At 39.8% G+C, this 18014-nt stretch overlaps 1 protein-coding gene across 1 annotated transcript in view; it reads right to left on the bottom strand.

Annotated features, from left to right (window-relative positions):
- Nucleotides 1-893: 893 nt before the first annotated feature.
- Nucleotides 894-18014, bottom strand: part of haus1 (HAUS augmin-like complex, subunit 1) — a 47114-nt gene continuing 29993 nt past the window's right edge. The window contains exons 5-9 of the mRNA XM_063046989.1: nt 14768-14891; nt 10573-10638; nt 9909-9980; nt 9404-9451; nt 894-1329 (exon numbers count right to left, since the gene is read on the bottom strand). Of these exons, the coding sequence (XP_062903059.1) occupies nt 1252-1329; nt 9404-9451; nt 9909-9980; nt 10573-10638; nt 14768-14891 (388 nt within the window). The 3' untranslated portion in view covers nt 894-1251. The remainder of the gene's footprint in view (nt 1330-9403; nt 9452-9908; nt 9981-10572; nt 10639-14767; nt 14892-18014) is intronic.

Genomic DNA, 18014 nt, shown 5'->3' on the forward strand with positions numbered 1-18014 from the left:
TGCTTAAGTGAGTTTCTTGTAGATATACTACATGGGCTTGTTCTTTTTTCATTTTTGATAGAATTTTACTGCGTTTGATTGGATTTAACAGCCCATTGACATTAAAAGAAATGAATTTTACTTTGTCCTTAGCCATGTGTATTTATCTGTTGGTATATCACTGAAATTTGCAGAATAAAACTTAATCGATCTACTCCCTGAACAAGTAAGAACCAAGAAACGCAAATAATTGAAAAAAAGGTAATGAAGTTGTGATTCCAAGGCTGAGGTCTCTAGATGACCCTGGGCTGAGCTAGAAGAAACGTCTAGCCGTGCGGGGTAGCCCCTCCTAAGGGTGAGCAGATTCAAGTTCCTAAGTGTCGATGTCTCTGGAGATGTAACCCGGACCCAGCATATTGATGTAATTACAAAGAAGGCATGACAGTAGCTATAGTTCATTACGAATCCGAGGAGAATTGGTACGTCACCAAAGACACTCACAAATTTCTACAGATGTACCGTGAAGAGCATAATGTCTGGTATGGGGGAGGGGGCACTGCACAGGACCAGAAAAGGCTGCAGAGAGTTGTAAATTCAGCCATCTCCATCATAAGGACCCCCATCACCCAAGACAGGCTCTCTTCTCATTGCTACCATCAAGGAAGAGGTACAGGGGCCTGAAGACACTCACTCAACGTTTCAGGAACAGCTTCTTCCCCTCTGCTATCAGATTTCTATTATTATGTACCTGACTCAGATTCTGAAGAAAAAATACTCAGTTCTAATTCATAAATGATACATAGTGACCATAGCATTAAAGGAAAACTAAGAGAAAAAGGAGATAGGAATGTGGGGAAGGAAAATATACTCTAATTAGAAACTCAGAAATTAGAAATATTCTTGACACAAAAATGTTCCGTGTTTGGAATTTTATTAGGTTCGGCAACATTTAACTACCGATTTAACATGGAATGAACTCATAACACTAACTACATAGACTTTATTGTTGGCTGACATTTTTTTTCACAAATCAGCAGTTCATGAGCTATTAAGAAGCTTACCATACTTAAATGTCATCCTCACATAATATCCACTCACAAAAAGTCTTGTTACAGTTCAAATAAACCTCATTAGTCTAAATGACAGATTTGTCAGAACCTTCAGTCAATATTGTAGACTCCACAGTTCTCTTGTCAAAGGTGTAGGCACATAGAAATTTGTAGTCAGGGATACTTAATGGTTGAAGGATTTCATGTATTGCCAGTTGACAGTTCATTTGAGTAAATTGTTTTCAGGCACCAAGCTCCACATACCCTCCATCTTCTCAGAAAGAAGCCGTTCAAATTTTTTCTATAAGAGATTTCAATTTATTAAAACATATAACATTATTAACATGAATTTTAAAATGTTATTTTTTAACTACAAAGTTAATAGGATTCATACAGTCAAATAAGCACAGTTAGAGGAGGCATTCTGTAGCCACATTCATACAGCTACTAATGGCAAGTTAACAGCAGATTCCCTTTTATCTAAATATTGTATTATACTGCAAAAGTTAGAGCCTGAAATCAAAAAGTTTTCCCCAGCTTCCAACAAAGTTAACTTTGTTTGTTATGCATTTTACAGGATGCATGCATTCTGGCCAGCTCAGTATTTATTATGCATTTCTAATTGTCCTCAAGGCATTGGTGATGAGTTACCTTCTTAAACTACTGGAGTCAATCTGGTGAAGGTACTCCTAGTGCTCTAGGCTAGAGAGTTCTAGAATTTAAACCCAGCAACAATAAATGAACAGTAATGTTCTTCAAGTCAGAATGGGTGTGTGATTAGGAGAGGAATCTCCTACTGGTGGTGTTCCCATACACTTCCTACCTTGTGTGAAGGTATTGATGGTGTAGCCTAGATGAGTAACTACACTGTATTTTGTGTAGGGCACAAACTGCAGCCACAGTACAATATTTGAGGAAAGAATAAATTAATGTTCCAATAGTAATAAGCAAACACTTTACTTGATAACCACAGAACAAATCTAATTGTACATACAGAAGTACATTAACAAGAATTTAGTCTCACTGGTGTTTGTTCAGGAAATCCTACTTACCAGCAGTCAATGACTATTACTATTTCCTTCTCAATCATGTTCTTAACTGGATCCCCTAAAAATAGCATTCATCCACTTTGTCTTAACTACTCCACAAGGCTGACACTTGAATGGAGCAGTTAAAAGATGCTGCAAAAAGTGAGCAGCTTCAAGTTCCTGAGTGTCAACATCTGTGAGAATCTGTCCTGGGATCAACATATGGATGCAATCACGAAGAAGGCACACTGGTGGCTGTACGCCTTTAAGAGTTTGAAAAAAGCTGGTATGTCACCAAAGTCTCTTGCACATTTCTATACATGTATAGTGGAGGGCATTCCAACTTGTTGCATTATAGTCTAGTATGGAGGCTCCAATGCACAAGATCACAAAAGGCTGTAGAGAGTTGTAGACTCAGCCAGCCCGATTATGGACACAACCCTCCCCACCATCGAGCTCATCTTCAAGAGGCTGTATACCAAGAAGGTGGCATCCATCATTAAGGAGCCTCACCATCCAGAACATGACCTACTCTTGTTCCTACTGTTATGGAGAGGCTACAGGAGCCTGTTGTCCCATACGCAATAGCTTAGTGAGCAGTTTCTTTTCCTCCATCATCAGACGTCTGAACATCCCACAAACTACGAACAAAACCTCATTCTACCTTCTCTTTTGTACTATTTATTTTGTAATTTATAGTAATTTTATGTTTACACTACACTGCTGCTGCAAAACAAATTTGACATCATAAAAGACAGTGATGAAAAGAAACACAATTCTGATTCTCTATGAGGTTGCTGTATTTTGACGGGTAGGGAGATTAATCTCTCTGTCCTAAGCAATATTCATCCTTTGCTCGATCTTACCAAATTTATCATGTTGCATTGTGTGGGAGCCTGCAGTGTGCAAATTTGCTACGTTTCCTACATTACAACAGTGCCTACACTTCAAAAGCACTTGGTTAGCTATAAGCAATTTGGGATGGCAATAAATAAAACTTCTCATTTAAACCTAGTTGCATCTAGACCTGCATCTGCCTACACCCCTCACTGCCTCAGTAAAGCAGCTAACATAATCAAAGACCCCACTCAACCCAGACATTCTCATTTCACCCCCTCCCATGGGGCAAAAGATCTGAAAACCTGGAAGTACTACCAGGCTCAAGGACAGCTTCTATTCCACTATTGTAAGACTGGTGAACAGTTTCCTATTATGATTAGATGGACTCTTGACCTCACAATCTACTGTGTTATGATCTTGCTTATACACTGCACTGTCTCTGTCACCATAACACTTTTTCATCATTCTGTTATTGTTTTACTTCGTACTACTACCACAAAGCATTTTTGTAATAAATCAATCCATTTGAACAGTATGTAGGACAAGTTTTTCAATATTCCTCAGTACATGTTACCATAACAAACCAACTTATTAGTTTTTAGGAGGAAGTCACAGCAGATCTGCATGAAGATGCAATTTCTGACATTATCTTTGAACAGAATAGCTCTAAGTTTATTATTCTGGATTCGCCTAACCATGGGAAATATAGCCTCCTAATGTGTAACCTAAAAATATAACCTCAAATATATTCACAGAAATACAAGTTTTATTTAAGCTTGCATAATACAAGTTCTTGGTAACTTTTACGCTTTATTCTGCATTGTTATTGTTTTACCTTATTCTAGCTCAGTGCACTATGTAATAATTTGATCTGTAAAAACAATATGCAAGATAAGGTTTTCACTGTACAGTATCTTGGTATATGTGACAATAATAAACCAATATATGTAAGTTCACAGTACTTGCTAAATTTAAACCCAGTTATCAACATGGTGAGCAAGTAGGATACTTGCAGAGCTAAGACAAAGTGCTAGGTTGCTCTGATCAGCACAAGTATAGTGTGCTAAATGACTTGCACCTTCATTGCAAACCTTCTATGATAAGCAAAACAGAAGATTTTGCTTACATAAACGGGTGGAGGCTGTGCAGAACTAAAATTGACTAAGATGCAGAAAGTGGATGCTAATGGTAAGCTGTTGTTTTCAAACCAGAGCAAATTATTCACTGGTGATTTCCCAAGGTCCAATGATAGACTACTGCATTTGAATATGGACATTAGCCCTCAGGAGGTTGGAATTGTTCTGCAAGGAGCAGCATAAAGTTAAAGGATATTTCACAGAGATGTGTGAGGTCAGGAGAGTGTTGACAGAATAAACAAGTACAGACTGTTTCTAGCAGTAAAAGGGTTGATAATTAAAAGCACAGGTTTATAACTGGGTAGAAGAACTAGAGGCATGATGACGAAGAACAAAAACAAATACACGCAAGTTGTTGAGGTTTAAGAAGCATCAAAGCTGAAAACTAGATTTCCATTTATTAAATGGCTGTCACAGCTTCCGGATATCCCAAAGCACTTTACAGTCATCGAAGGACTTTTGAGGCTTAATCCAACAAAGAGAAAATGATAGCAAATTTACAAAGCTCCCAGAGACATCAAGGTGAAATGCCAAGATAATGCATTTATATTAATTTAGATGGAGGGATAAAAGCTGTTCAATTACTAGGGTTAATGCTCCTACTCCTCTTCAAAAGTTCCTTAGGATCTTTAATAAAGGGTGGTGAAAGCAAGTTCAACAGCAATGTTAAGAAAACAAGATAAATACTTAGAGGGGAGAAAAACATATCTATATATGGGGAAAAAAAACTATATTTAACTAACTGAAGAGCTCTTTCAAGTGGGCTGAATGCCTCATACACTTCACAATTCAATAAATACTGTACGTGAGAATAGCTTAACTTCCTTTCTATTCCAAGCATGCATTCTCAGTTTTTGTTATACATAGTTGCGAGCTTCAATCAAATGTCCATTGCTTCTCTCTTTACCCCAGAGAGTAGACATGACCATTAAATTTGATCACTTCAAAATTTTTTGAATAGCATATTTGATTTTTTCTGCCGTAGGACAAATTTAAAACAATAACAAAAACAACTCCCGTTGGTTTGCAGACACAGGCTCAGAAGCATCTTAAATAGTTCAAGAGAATGCCTCGCAAGTTTAAAAATTTTAATTTAACATGTCAATATGCCATAGGCCATTGTCCTTTCTAATATCACAATCAAACTAATAGCCATTCAATGTGCTTTTGTAATTTTTCACAAACATGACGGTCAACACTGGTGCACCTCAGGGGTGTGTGCTTAGCCCACTGCTCTACTCTCTCTATACCCATCACTGTGTAAGACGTAGCTCAAATACCATCTATAAATTTGCTGATGATGCAACCATTTTTGGTAGAACCTCAGATGGAGATGAGAGTGCATACAGGAGCCACATACACCAACTAGTGGAGTGGTGTCACAGCAACAACCTGGCACTCAACGTAAGACGAAAGAGCTGATTGTGGACTTCAGGAAGGGTAAGATGAAGGAACACATACCAATCCTTAGAGGGATCAGTAGTGGAGAAAGTGAGCAGCTTCAAGTTCCTGGGTGTCAAGATCTTTGAGGACCTAACCTGGTCCCAACATATCGATGCAGCTATAAAGAAGGCAAGATAGCATCTTGGGTACCAGCCTACAAAGTACCTAGGACATCTTCAAGGAGCGGTCTCTCAGAAATGCAGTGTCCATTATTAAGGACCCCCAGCACCCAGGGCGTGCCCTTTTCTCACTGTTACCATCAGGGAGGAGGTACAGAGTCTGAAGGCACACAGTCAGCGATTCAGGAACAGCTTCTTCCCCTCTGCCATCCGATTCCTAAATGGACATTGAACCTGCGGGCACTACCTCACTTTTTTAACATATTATTTCCACTTTTCAATGATTTTTAATCTATACTGTGTTGATATACTGTAATTTATTTATTTATTTAATCCTCTGTGTTATCTATTGCATTGAACTGCTGCTGCTAAATTAACAAATTTCACTACAGATGCAGGTTTGCTCGCCACAGCGTCTGACCAGCAACTGAATGTCAATCTTGGCAAGCAATTAAAGTTCCCTGATTTCACTGCATCATCATCCCTGAAGCCTGACATTGTCGTTCTGTCAGAAACCTCGAAGAATTAACAGTTTGTAGGGACGAGCAGATTGAGGAGGTGTTTGAACGTAAGAAAGCCAAATACCAGGAGCTGGATAGAGCAGTGCCAGCGACAGGGGTGGAGGGCACGATGCGAGCCTGTAGAGGTGGGGTGTAGGGCTTTTGCTGACAGCTCACTCTGCAGAACCTACTCTCTCCTTGGCATTATGAAGACCGCAAAGAAAAGAGCCATCAGACCCGTCACAGAGGCTGCCGAGCAAACCTCCAGATGGCCAGGGATCGAGAAATGTGACCTGTGCTGGGACACAAGCCAGGCCTGATCAACCCTAGCTGGGTCACCTGGGTGAGAATGTCTGATGTTGAAAGACCCAAAACACACGATGACCTCAGGATTACATTACTGATGATGTGAGCTCAGCGCATCCTAGGATGTATCTCAGCACCATTTTCTGATTAACCTGCATGCTGAGTTTACCCATTTTAACAAAGAAGAGTGGGTTAGAAGTGTACCCAGAAAGATGGATATAGTCAATCATTTTTAAAAAAAAATAAAATTGTAAAATAAAACTCACACTGTTCTCGATAGCTTTATGCAGACGAACTGGAAAATATCAGTTTTCATTTATTCAAGATTGCAGGAGGTGGAAATGTGGCAAACCCACTATTTAGTGCTTGTTCATAACCAGTCTTTAAAAAACAGTCCAGGTTGCTACCTTGAACTACTACAGTTCTTCCGGTTGAGGTGGGAGGAGAAGATGGCAGCGCGACGCAGCGCACGCAGCTCTCCAGTGAAATGATATCGTATCTGTTAAATAGGGACCGTGGACAATTCTGATTTGATGAAGACAGACGTGAGAAGCTCAGACGAACATCTGGAGAAATTTCTGGAATGCTGGTTTTCGCTGCCGCTGCTACTGTGCGATCGAGAATCTCTGGAGGGAAGGCCCCAAAATCCTCGGCTTTGCCTGCTACTGGCGACCGAGGCTGAGGTCGAAGTGTTCTGATAGAGATGGTGCTCGGTACTCAGTGTCGGAGGGTTGATCAGAGCGTGAAGTTTTCAGACGACTCAGAGTCGGACTGTGGTCGGGCATAGCAGGGAGAGTTTTCTTCCTTCTCCCGTCTGCGTGAGATGTGGGACTTTCGAGAGACTTTGAACTTTTTGACTGTACCATGGCCTGTTCTTCATCAAGTTATGGTATTGTTGCACTGTTGTAACTATATGTTATAATTATGTGGTTTTTGTTAGTTTTTCAGTCTTGGTCTGTCCTGTGGTTCTGTGATATCGCACCAGAGGAATATTGTATCATTTCTTAATGCATGCATTACTAAATGACAATAAAAGAGGACTGCGTGTCCTCATAATCTAATCTAAAGATGCTCCCATAGGACTGTTGAAAAGGGAGTTCTACAATTTACAGGAGTGAAGAACTGGAGACAGACTTCCAATTCAGGATGGGAAATGACTTTAGAGGGGATTTGCAGGAAACAGCTTTCCCGCAGCTTCCACTTTGATTCCTCCATGACCCATCTTGTGGCTTTCAGGCTTTAGTCAGTTCAGTTCCTGAGAAATTCTTGGATTGACTTGATCCTTTGAGGCTTCATGGAGTACTCCCCCTTTTCTGTGCCACTATGCCAACACACTGTTCTCATAGTTTGCGGTTGGTTCACGACATTACCCGTGACTTTAACAGGGGAGCCTACAAAATGGCTGAAAGGTATAGGAATAAAAGGCTGTCAATAGAGTCAAAGAGGCACCCGTCCTAAATTGGACCTAATTGTAGATAGCAGTGATAACCTTGCTGTGTATAATTGGTTTATTCTCCCTTTATTGTCTGAATTCAGTGACGAGATCAGTGGTGGGTGGTCTGTCCAATTGTATTCTTAATATGTGTTGACATGGAGATTAAGTATTTTGGTAGACACCAGGGAACAGAAGAGTTAACTATACTGATGAGTTTTGACATCCACATTTTGACCAGATTTATTAAGAATGACAGGTTATCTTTTGAAAATTATACCACTGAATCAGATAGGCTTTTACAACCTGGTCATTATAGTCACCATAAACTTCTTGACAAGAAATTAATTTTCCAAAACTGATAATAAAGAAACTGTTTTTGAATGGAAGGAAACAATTTTTTAAACAATTTCTCAATAACTAATTACTGACATCCTCATTTGTACATGTGATCACAAGCTTAAGTCAATCAAACATATTAACTGCCTTTTTCTCAGGAAATATGCTTGACAATTTTAGGATGCAGCAAATTTAAAAGCCTGGAGTGAGAAAAAACAAGAGGACACAAGAAGGCACAAGAAAGTGGAGCAGTTAGTAGAGCAGCCTCAAAGAAATGCAGGTTTAACTTGCCCTCTGGTTCTCTGGTTTCCTCCCTCCCACATCCCAAAGACATGTGGGCTGGAAGATTAATGAGTAAATTGATCTGGTGTGTAGGTGAATGGTAGAATCTGGTTTGTGGTGGGGGAGATGATGAAATGTGGGAGAATAAGAAATGTTGATTGATGTAGGATTAGCGTCAATGTGTGGTGCTGACCCAGTGGGTCAAATGTAGCTTAACTCCATGCTTTATTTCTCTACAACTCTAAGAGGGTGTGCACATAGCACTGAAACTCTTGTACTTCTGCAGTGAAGTGCTACTTTTGGAATTCAGAATCTGCTCAATTGTGAGATACAATTTCTAAATGAAAATACATTCAGTAAAAACATTGTCCAAAAGTTAAAAATTGCAGATGCTGGAAATATGAAATTAAAAAGATAATATTTATTGAATACAATATCTGTAATCCATGTATCTCCTGTCCTTACAAGGGAAGGGTATTGAAAGAGGACCACAGTATCACAGAAACAGTCTTTTTGGAGTGCTGAAAGGATGGGAATGCCAGATTATGGTTTCATTGAGCATTCTCAATATCAAGACTTAACATTGAATTCAACATTTCTGGAACGTAAACACTGCTCCAAACTTTTCAGGTAGCAACTATTGGCAATGATCCTCTTAGAACTTACAACTGCTCTATATTTATCGCTTTTCTTTATTTGTCAGAACACAACTTTACTTTGTCAAGTGTCAGCTTTTCTAATATTTAATCTCCTACTTGCTATTCTATAATAGACCTTGTTTGTTTTCTCCTTGCTCCTCTCTTAAATTATATTACATTTATATAACTTTCATTTCTGATGGAAGTTCAATACCCTGCGGCGTTGTTTCCTGTCAATGGATGCTACCTGAACTGCTGAATATTTTCCAGAATTCATTTTTAATTTAAGTTTTAGTTGAGTTGACTACTTACCAGCTCCAGTTTAGTTTCCTCAATTTTCACTTTGGCAGCATAAAGATTCTGCAAAATACAGATTCAACAAGCCCCCACCCAACCCAACAAAAAAAAAAGTTAGTAACAAGCATTAGAACGCAGATTTCAGTAAATAGTACAAAATATCAACTTTACTCCTCCTTCCCTTTCTCGAATTGTCCACTCTCCTCTCCTCCCTTCTTTCTTCTCTTTCTCCTATAGTTCACTCTCCTCTCCTATCAGATTCTTTCTTCTCCAGCCCTCTACCTTTCTCACCCACCTGGCTTCACCTATCACCTTCCAGCAGGCCTCTTTCCCTTCACCCCCCCCCCACCCTTTTATTCTGGCATCTCCTCATTTCCCTACTAGTCCTGAAGAAGGGTCTCAGCCCAAAACATCAACTGTTTACTCTTTTCCATAGATGTGGCCTGACCCCCAACATTTGTGTGTATTGCTTTTTATTCCTAATCTTGCTCGTGAAAACATACGTAACCAAAATACTTACAGGTGTCAAGTCTTGGTAGGATTTCAGTTTTTCATTTAAAGATGCTACTTCCTTGTTGACATTTTTCAGCTTCTATAAAGTAAACACACTGAGTAATTACTCTCAATGACTTCCACTCTATATCAGTTCTGTAAGCTTCTTCTACATTACAGACTTGCTTCTAATTAAAAACTGGGACAGAAGCTAATTTGATGCTTGCAGACTTATACTTCATGGATATTCGGCACATTCAGTTCCAAATAGGTCTCAATCATCGCATGTCCTACAGGCTTACAAAAACAAAAGGATAAACAACCAGTCAGATTCTCAGTTCTTTATCATTTAGTTGGAATATAGTCCTTGATCACTGGCAGCCTTCATCCCAACTTAGTGCTTAGGGCACTGGGCAACAAGACAGGCTCCTCAGTTCATTACACTGAAGAACACTTTCCTAATATGCCATAATACAGTGGTGAAATTACGTTAAAAATAATTACATCTCACTTTAGAGATTTCTTTCTGTGCCATTAAATACAAGACAAATCAAGTGCTGGGAAGTAGAATTAATATAGACACGTATTTGTCAGCTGACATGGTGAGCCAATGAGCCTTTTCTGGGCTGGATTACTTCATGACTTTAAAATCTACACAGGTCATATTGAATTATTGACATTCCTATACCCACCTCAGAGAGTTCTACCAGTGATCGATGATCCAAACTTGGGTCAAATCCAACCTTCTTCAGTTCGTTCTGTTAAAAGAAAAAAAATAATCATCCAAAGCTACACAGAAATAAGTTCGACACTAATTAAGTTCTATATTAACAACAAAAACACAAAAATAACAGGAGTGGGAATAGATGATGAGGTAAACAATACTATAAAGTGAAATTTCATGATTGCTGACTGGAACGTTGAAAGCACAGTACTTACTTCTCCAAATAGAATACTCCATTTAATCTTACAATAACCTTGTGTTTCCTATCAGTGAATACATTGCTAAGAACATATACAATCTATTGCATAATGATATCACTATATTAAACAATTACCTATACCTATTTTTGAAAAGCAATATAGCATTCATTGACGACTGTCCACTGACATTACTGAATCTACTGAGCTCACAATAACTTCCAGCTAGTCTGTAGTATCAGTGATTAATTTTCCATGCACCTAACTGATTTTACTCTTTTTTTTAAAAAGGAGTTTAGTATAGATTTACTGCAGAGCAAATTATTTTGGCACTCAGAATCCTTGTCCAAACAAGTAGTCTCCGCTACTCCACCACCAGACTACACAACGAGCCACTGTCTACAACTTCACCTATGGTGTTAAAATGATGGTACACAGCAGATGAAGTTCAGTATGGGAAAATGTGAAGTGAGTTGCATCGCCAAAAAGCCAACAGGTTATAATAACCAAGTGTAAACTCCCCAAATCAGCCACAGGAACAACACTGCTTTTGAGAAAGGAATAAAGTATAAAGATTTGGTAAAAGTGTTCCAAAGATGGCATTTACATGGATGGACTGAAAAAGCTCGAGTGACTCTCCCTGGGACAAAGGAAATTTGATGGCGTTTTCTCCTAACTTCATTCATAGGATATGTACATCAAAAATGGCGAGTTAGTATATGTATTGTTCACCCCCAATTTCTCAGGATCCTCTGGTGAACCACAGAAATTCGTATGGTGAGGTATGCCCACTGTGCTTTTCAGTTGGCTATTCCAAAAATTCCAGAAACATGAAGGGCAGCAGGGTAGCATTGTGGTTAATATAAAGATTTTTACTGAGCCAGTGATCATAAAATTGAAATTCTCACCAATGTAAGGAGTTTGTACGTTCTTCCCATGACCACATGTATTTCCTCTGCATGTTTGGGCTTTCTCCTACTTTCTAAAGATATACGAGTTAGGGTTAGGGTTAGGGTTAGAAAGTTGTGGGCATGCTATGTTGGCACTGGAAGCATGGTGACACTTTCATGCTGCCCCCAGCCTCGCACTGCATCAGTCACTGACGTAAACAACCACATTTCAATGTATGTTTCGATGTCCGTGTGACAAATAAAGCAATTCTAATCTTAAAATTTAAACCCAGCATCAAAATGAGTAATGATAATATATCCCGGTCAAAATGGTAACTGAAATGGAGGAAAATTGACCCCAAGTATCTATTGTCCCCATCCTTCTTGGAGATGGACATCAGAATATGTGAGGTGCTGCTGAAAAAGTACATTGCGCCTTGTAGATCGTAAACACAAAAGCTATAGCTCACCGGTAGATGCTTAAGATGGCAGATCATGTTGCTTTGACTGCATTATGGCATATTTGGAGAATAGTGTGCAATTCTGGTTGCCTCATTATAGGAAGGATGTGGAGACTTTAGAAAGGGTGTGGAAGAGACTTACTAGGATGCTATCTGAATGAGAAGGGTATAGGGAGAAGTTGGACAAATTTGGGTTGTTTTTATATGAAGCATCAGAGGCAAGGGGTGACGATAGAAATCTATAAAACTATGAGAGGCATAGATAGGATAGACAGTCCGAATCTTTTTCCCCCAGTGTAGAAATATCAAGTACTCTATATGCAATTAAGTTAAAAAGGGGAAAGCTTAAGGAGATGTGCAGGGTAAGAATTTTTTTAATGTAGAGAGTGGTAAGTACTTGGTGTGGGCTGCTGAGGGCATTGGAAACAGAAGGATGGGTTCAAGAGGTTGTTAGATACATGAATGTGCAACAAGTGAAAAGATATGGATTATGTAAGACGAAAGAGAGATTTAGTTTAATTCAGCATGATGTGGACTGAATAGTTTGTTCCTGTGCTGTACTGTTCTGTGACTGGAAAACACTGGGCTACTTGATCATGGTTGTACTTGCATTCATTCAGAGAAACTAACAGCATTCCAACACTTTCCTGATTTATGCTACACACACAAAATGCTGGTGGAACACAGCAGGCCAGGCAGTATCTATAGGAAGAGGTACAGTCGATGTTTCGGGCCGAGACCCTTCGTCAGGACTAACTGAAAGAAGAGATAGTAAGAGATTTGAAAGTGGGAGGGGGAGGGGGAGATCCGAAATGATAGGAGAAGACAGGAGCGGGAGGGATGGAGCTAAGAGCTGGAAAGTTGATTGGCAAGAAGAGACAAGGCTGGAGAAGGGAGAGGATCATGGGACGGGAGGCCTAGGGAGAAAGAAAAGGGGAGGGGAGCATCAGAGGAAGATATAGTGAGAGGGACAGAGGGAGAAAAAAAGAGAGAGGAAGAAGGGGGGGAAATAAATAAATAAGGGATGGGGATAAGAAGGAGAGGAGGGGCATTAACGGAAGTTAGAGAAGTCAATGTTCATGCCATCAGGTTGGAGGCTACCCAGACAGAATATAAGGTGTTGTTCCTCCAACCTGAGTGTGGCTTCATCTTGATAGTAGAGGAGGCTGTAGATAGACATATCAGAATGGGAATGGGAATGGGACGTGGAATTGAAATGTGTGGCCACTGGGAGATCCTGCTTTCTCTGGCGGACAGAGGGTAGGTGTTCAGCGAAACGGTCTCCCAGTCTGCATCAGGGCTCACCAATATATGGAAGGCTGCACCGGGAGCACCGGACGCAGTATATCACACCAGCCGACTCACAGGTGAAGTGTCGCCTCACCTGAAAGGACTGTCTGCGGCCCTGAATGGTGGTGAGGGAGGAAGTATTAGGGGCATGTGTAGCACTTGTTCCGCTTACAAGGATAAGTGCCAGGAGGGAGATTGGTGGGAAGGGATGGGGGGATGAATGGACAAGGGAATCGCGAAGAGAGTGATCCCTGCGGAAAGCAGAAAGCGGGGGGGAGGGAAAGATGTGCTTGGTGGTGGGATCCCGTTGGAGGTGGCGGAAGTTACGGAGAATTATATGTTGGACCCAGAGGCTGATGGGGTGGTAGGTGTAGACAAGGGGAACCCTATCCCTAGTGGGGTGGCGGGAGGATGGGGAGAGAGCAGATGTGCATGAAATGGGAGAGATGCGTTTGAGAGCAGAGTTCTCAAACACATTTATTATTTATTACTATCTGAAAAGCATGATTTAAAAGAAAGGGTGCATATAAAAAAGTGTGCGTATATAAGAAAGTGTGTTTATATACACACATTCTTTTTTTCTCGCTCTCCTTTTCCTCCCTCTGTCCCTCTCACTATACCCCTTGCCCATCCTCTAGGCTTCCCCTCTCCCCCTTTCCTTTCTCCCTAGGCCTCCCATCCCATGATCCTCTCATATCCCTTCTCCCAATCAACTGTCCAGCTCTTGGCTCCATCCCTCCCTCTCCTGTCTTCTCCTATCATTTTGGATCTCCCCCTCCCCCTCCCACTTTCAAACCTCTTACTAGCTCTTCTTCCAGTTAGTCCTGACAAAGGGTCTCGGCCTGAAACGTCGACTGTACCTCTTCCTAGAGATGCTGCCTGGCCTGCTGCGTTCACCAGCAACTTTTATGTGTGTTGCTTGAATTTCCAGCATCTGCAGATTTCTTTGTGTTTGCGTGACAAAATCCCAGGTTACTTTTATTGGTCATCCGGAATAGAGATAGTTGGTTGTCCATTTGTCTATTGGAAAAGGCAACAGAACCTTGGTTCAAGCCCTGCTATAGCACAACATCCACACAGTTACACCATCTCATGGTTCTATTTTCAGAAGTTAGGACTGAGAGCCCTGGATGAATTCTGCCCAACCGAATTGCTAGCACTTTCTGTGCACCACAAAGGTTTTTATTTCACTTGGAATGAAAATCAAACTCAAACTGCATTGATTCTGCATTCAGTTTAAGACAAATTCTTTGAGCTTGGAAACATATAAGACCAATCTTGGTGATACAGATTCAAGCAATCACCCTTAAACCCATGGCACTGACCTCTAAATTTTGGCTCAATTGGCTCCATTCTTTCATCTTTTTTATGAAGACGTCCATATTCTGTTTTCTATTCTCTGCTTTTGCCTTCGCTTCTATGACATCAGCATCTGTCTTCAACAAATCCCTTAAAATGAAAAAATTCAAAGCCATCAGGCTGGGTGGTGTCAGTGAAAGTCAACTATTTACTCTAGGGTAATCACTGAGTACTTTGTTCAGCTATAGCCACAGATGTTATCCAAAAAATGTGACCTAACCACAGAGTCCCTAATCCAATTCTGATCATTCAGCATGAAATGTCGTTGTTCCTGTCATTATCATGGTTTCTTTCTGCAAGACTACAAGCAGAGGGAGTGACAGGATAGTCAGAGAAAGACTAGGTTCCCTTAGGGACCAAAGAGGTGATCAGTGTGTGGAGTCAGGGGTTGTGTCTGAAGTAACAAATGAATACTCCTCATCTGTATTGGTCAAGAAGGAGGACATGGGAGATGGTGAGTTCACGAAGAAGTATGTGGATAAACTAGAAAAGCACTAAGAAGTTGGAGGTGTGAGATGTTAAAGGGTGCACGAAAGTTGATAAATCCCCAGGACTGCTAAGATCTATTTCAGTTTGCTATGTGATGCAAAAGAGATGGTTTAGGCCCAGCAAAAACTTTGGCATCTTTGTTAGCTACGGGTGAGATGTCAGAAATCTGGAAAATAGTTTATGTAGTTCTTTTATTTAAAGAGGCCAGCAGCAATAAACTGAGCAACAACAGGTAGGCCTTACATCAGTGGTATGGAAATTATTGGAGAAAATCCCAAGTGACAGATTTATGTGCACTTGGGATTTGATCGAGTTCTTATTTGAGGAGGTAATTAAGAAAATTCTTAAGTCCTGGGAATGACTCTAAACCGCAACGGGTGATGAGGTTCTGATAGGGGACTTTCAGAGCTTTGGGAAAATGGAGTTACCCCTTAGTCATTCATTGCTCCCAGGGCCACGACCTGGAATGGTAGCACCTGCAAGGGTTCCTGCTCAGGATACGAGTGAAGGCCAATGGCAGATCCGGCAGGTTCAGTAACTGAACTTATGACGGAGAAGGCGGATGACCTAGGACCTCAAATGTCAACGGCAATAGTACAAGCGGATGAACACTTGGGAAGAGAAATGGCGATTTCTTTAGTTCGCCCAACGGAAGGCAATAGCAAACCACCGTTGCTAGATACTAGGTTTCCTAGGATCTATTTGCTAAGAAAACCATGGTCAAACCAACAAAATGTATCACACAACAGCATCAAGAGGATCTTCAAGACAATTCTGAAGATGCTTCGCTCGGTTGGGTTGATTCTGGGCAGCAGGGGATCCCCAACCGTCAACAAGCTACTGCTCAAGTTCAAGTAACACAGTAAATTCAAGTAACACAAAAGAACATTATTGCCACTTGGAATGTAAGAACCCTATATCAAGCAGGAAGATTGGACAATGTGATAAATGAAATGGAAAGACTAAAGATTAACATCATAGGAATTAGTGGAAATTCGTTGGACTGGTGCTGGAACATGTCAGAATAGAAATAAAACACTAATTTGTTCTTGTGGAGCATCCCATACTAATGGAGTAGGAATTCTTATGGATGAAAACATGGCAAAAAGTGTTTTAGGACATTGGGCAATATCAGAAAGAGTGCTCCTTGTGAGATTCAGAGGACAACCAATTGATTTAGCAATTATACAAGTATATGCACCAACAACAGATGGAACAAATGAGGATATAGATAAATTCTATGAAGAGCTTGAACAAGCAAAGAATGGATGCAAATCTCACGATATTGTTATTGTCATGGGAGATCCAAAATGCTAAAGTAGGATAAGGTGCTGTTGGAAATACCATAGGAAAATTTGGACTAGGGGAAAGAAATGAAAGAGGCGAGAAATGGGTAGAATGGTGCAAGATGAATAATCAGGTCATTATGAATACCTACTTTAAAAACCATTCAAGACACTTGTGGACCTGGAAAAGTCCAGGTGATAACACCAGAAATCAAACCAAAGATTCAGAAACTCAGTGACTCAGGTGCAGACTGTAATAGTTCCCATAACCCAGTAATATGTCATGTAAAAGTAAAACTTAAAAAACTAAAGAAGCAAAAACCTGAACAATCCCTTGACTACTCGCAATTAATTAAAGAAGAAAACTTAAGACAAAAATTTACAACTGAAGTAAGGAATAGATTTTAAAGCCTAGAAATAGAATCTGTTGAAGATGATAGCAATCATGTAGAAATTAAGTTTAACTCTCTGAAGGATGCCTTGGTAGAATCAGCAAAGTCAGTGATTCCTAAAAAAGAAAAAAAGCACAAAGAATAAATGGATGACAGATGAAATCAAAAATCTAATGGAAAAAAGGAGATGGAAGAAAGCAAATCTTATAAAATATAAGGCCTTAGATAAAAAAGTTAAAAGCTTATGTCAAAAAGCCAAAGAAGAATGGTTAAACCAGGAATGTGAGCAAATAGAAAGAGTCCCAATTACTGATCCAAAAAAGGTTACATCAACAAATCAAGAATATCACTGGTAAAAAGCTCCTCTGTTCTTCAGGTGGATGTTTAAAAGCAAAGGACGGTACCATTATCATGGAAAAAGATAAGATTATGAACAGATGGACTGAGTATATTCAGGAATTGTTTGAAGATGATCGAGGCGAAAAACTAGAAATTAAAAAGAACATTGAAGGTCCAAGTATTTTAAAATCTGAAGTTCGTAATGCAATAAATAAGATGAAGAAAGGAAAGGCAGCAGGTCCTGATGAATTAGTAATAGAACAAATTATCGCCCTTGAATATTATGGAATTGAAAAACTTATTGATTTAATCAGTGACATTTATGAGACTGGAATAATACCAGAAGAGATGGAAAAAAATCAGTATATATCACTCTTCCTAAGCAACCTGGAGCAATAGAATGTGAATTACATAGGACCATAAGTTTAATGAGTCATATCACTAAGATACTTCTAAGAATTTTGGAAACAAGAGCTAAAAGTAAGATACAAGCTGAAATAGGTAAAGAACAGTGTGGTTTTGTGAAAGACAAAGGTACAAGAAACATGATATTGATGTTAAGGATACTATCAGAATGAGCTATTCAAGTGCAAAAAGATTTGTTTGTTTGTTTTATTGACTACACAAAAGCATTTGATAAAGTGAAGCACAATAAGTTATTCGAAATATTACAGGAACCTCTAGATCTAGATTCGAAAGACCTCCGC

The sequence above is a fragment of the Mobula hypostoma genome, chromosome 4 (genome assembly GCF_963921235.1).
Source record: "Mobula hypostoma chromosome 4, sMobHyp1.1, whole genome shotgun sequence".
In the NCBI taxonomy this organism is placed as follows: Eukaryota; Metazoa; Chordata; class Chondrichthyes; order Myliobatiformes; family Myliobatidae; genus Mobula; species Mobula hypostoma.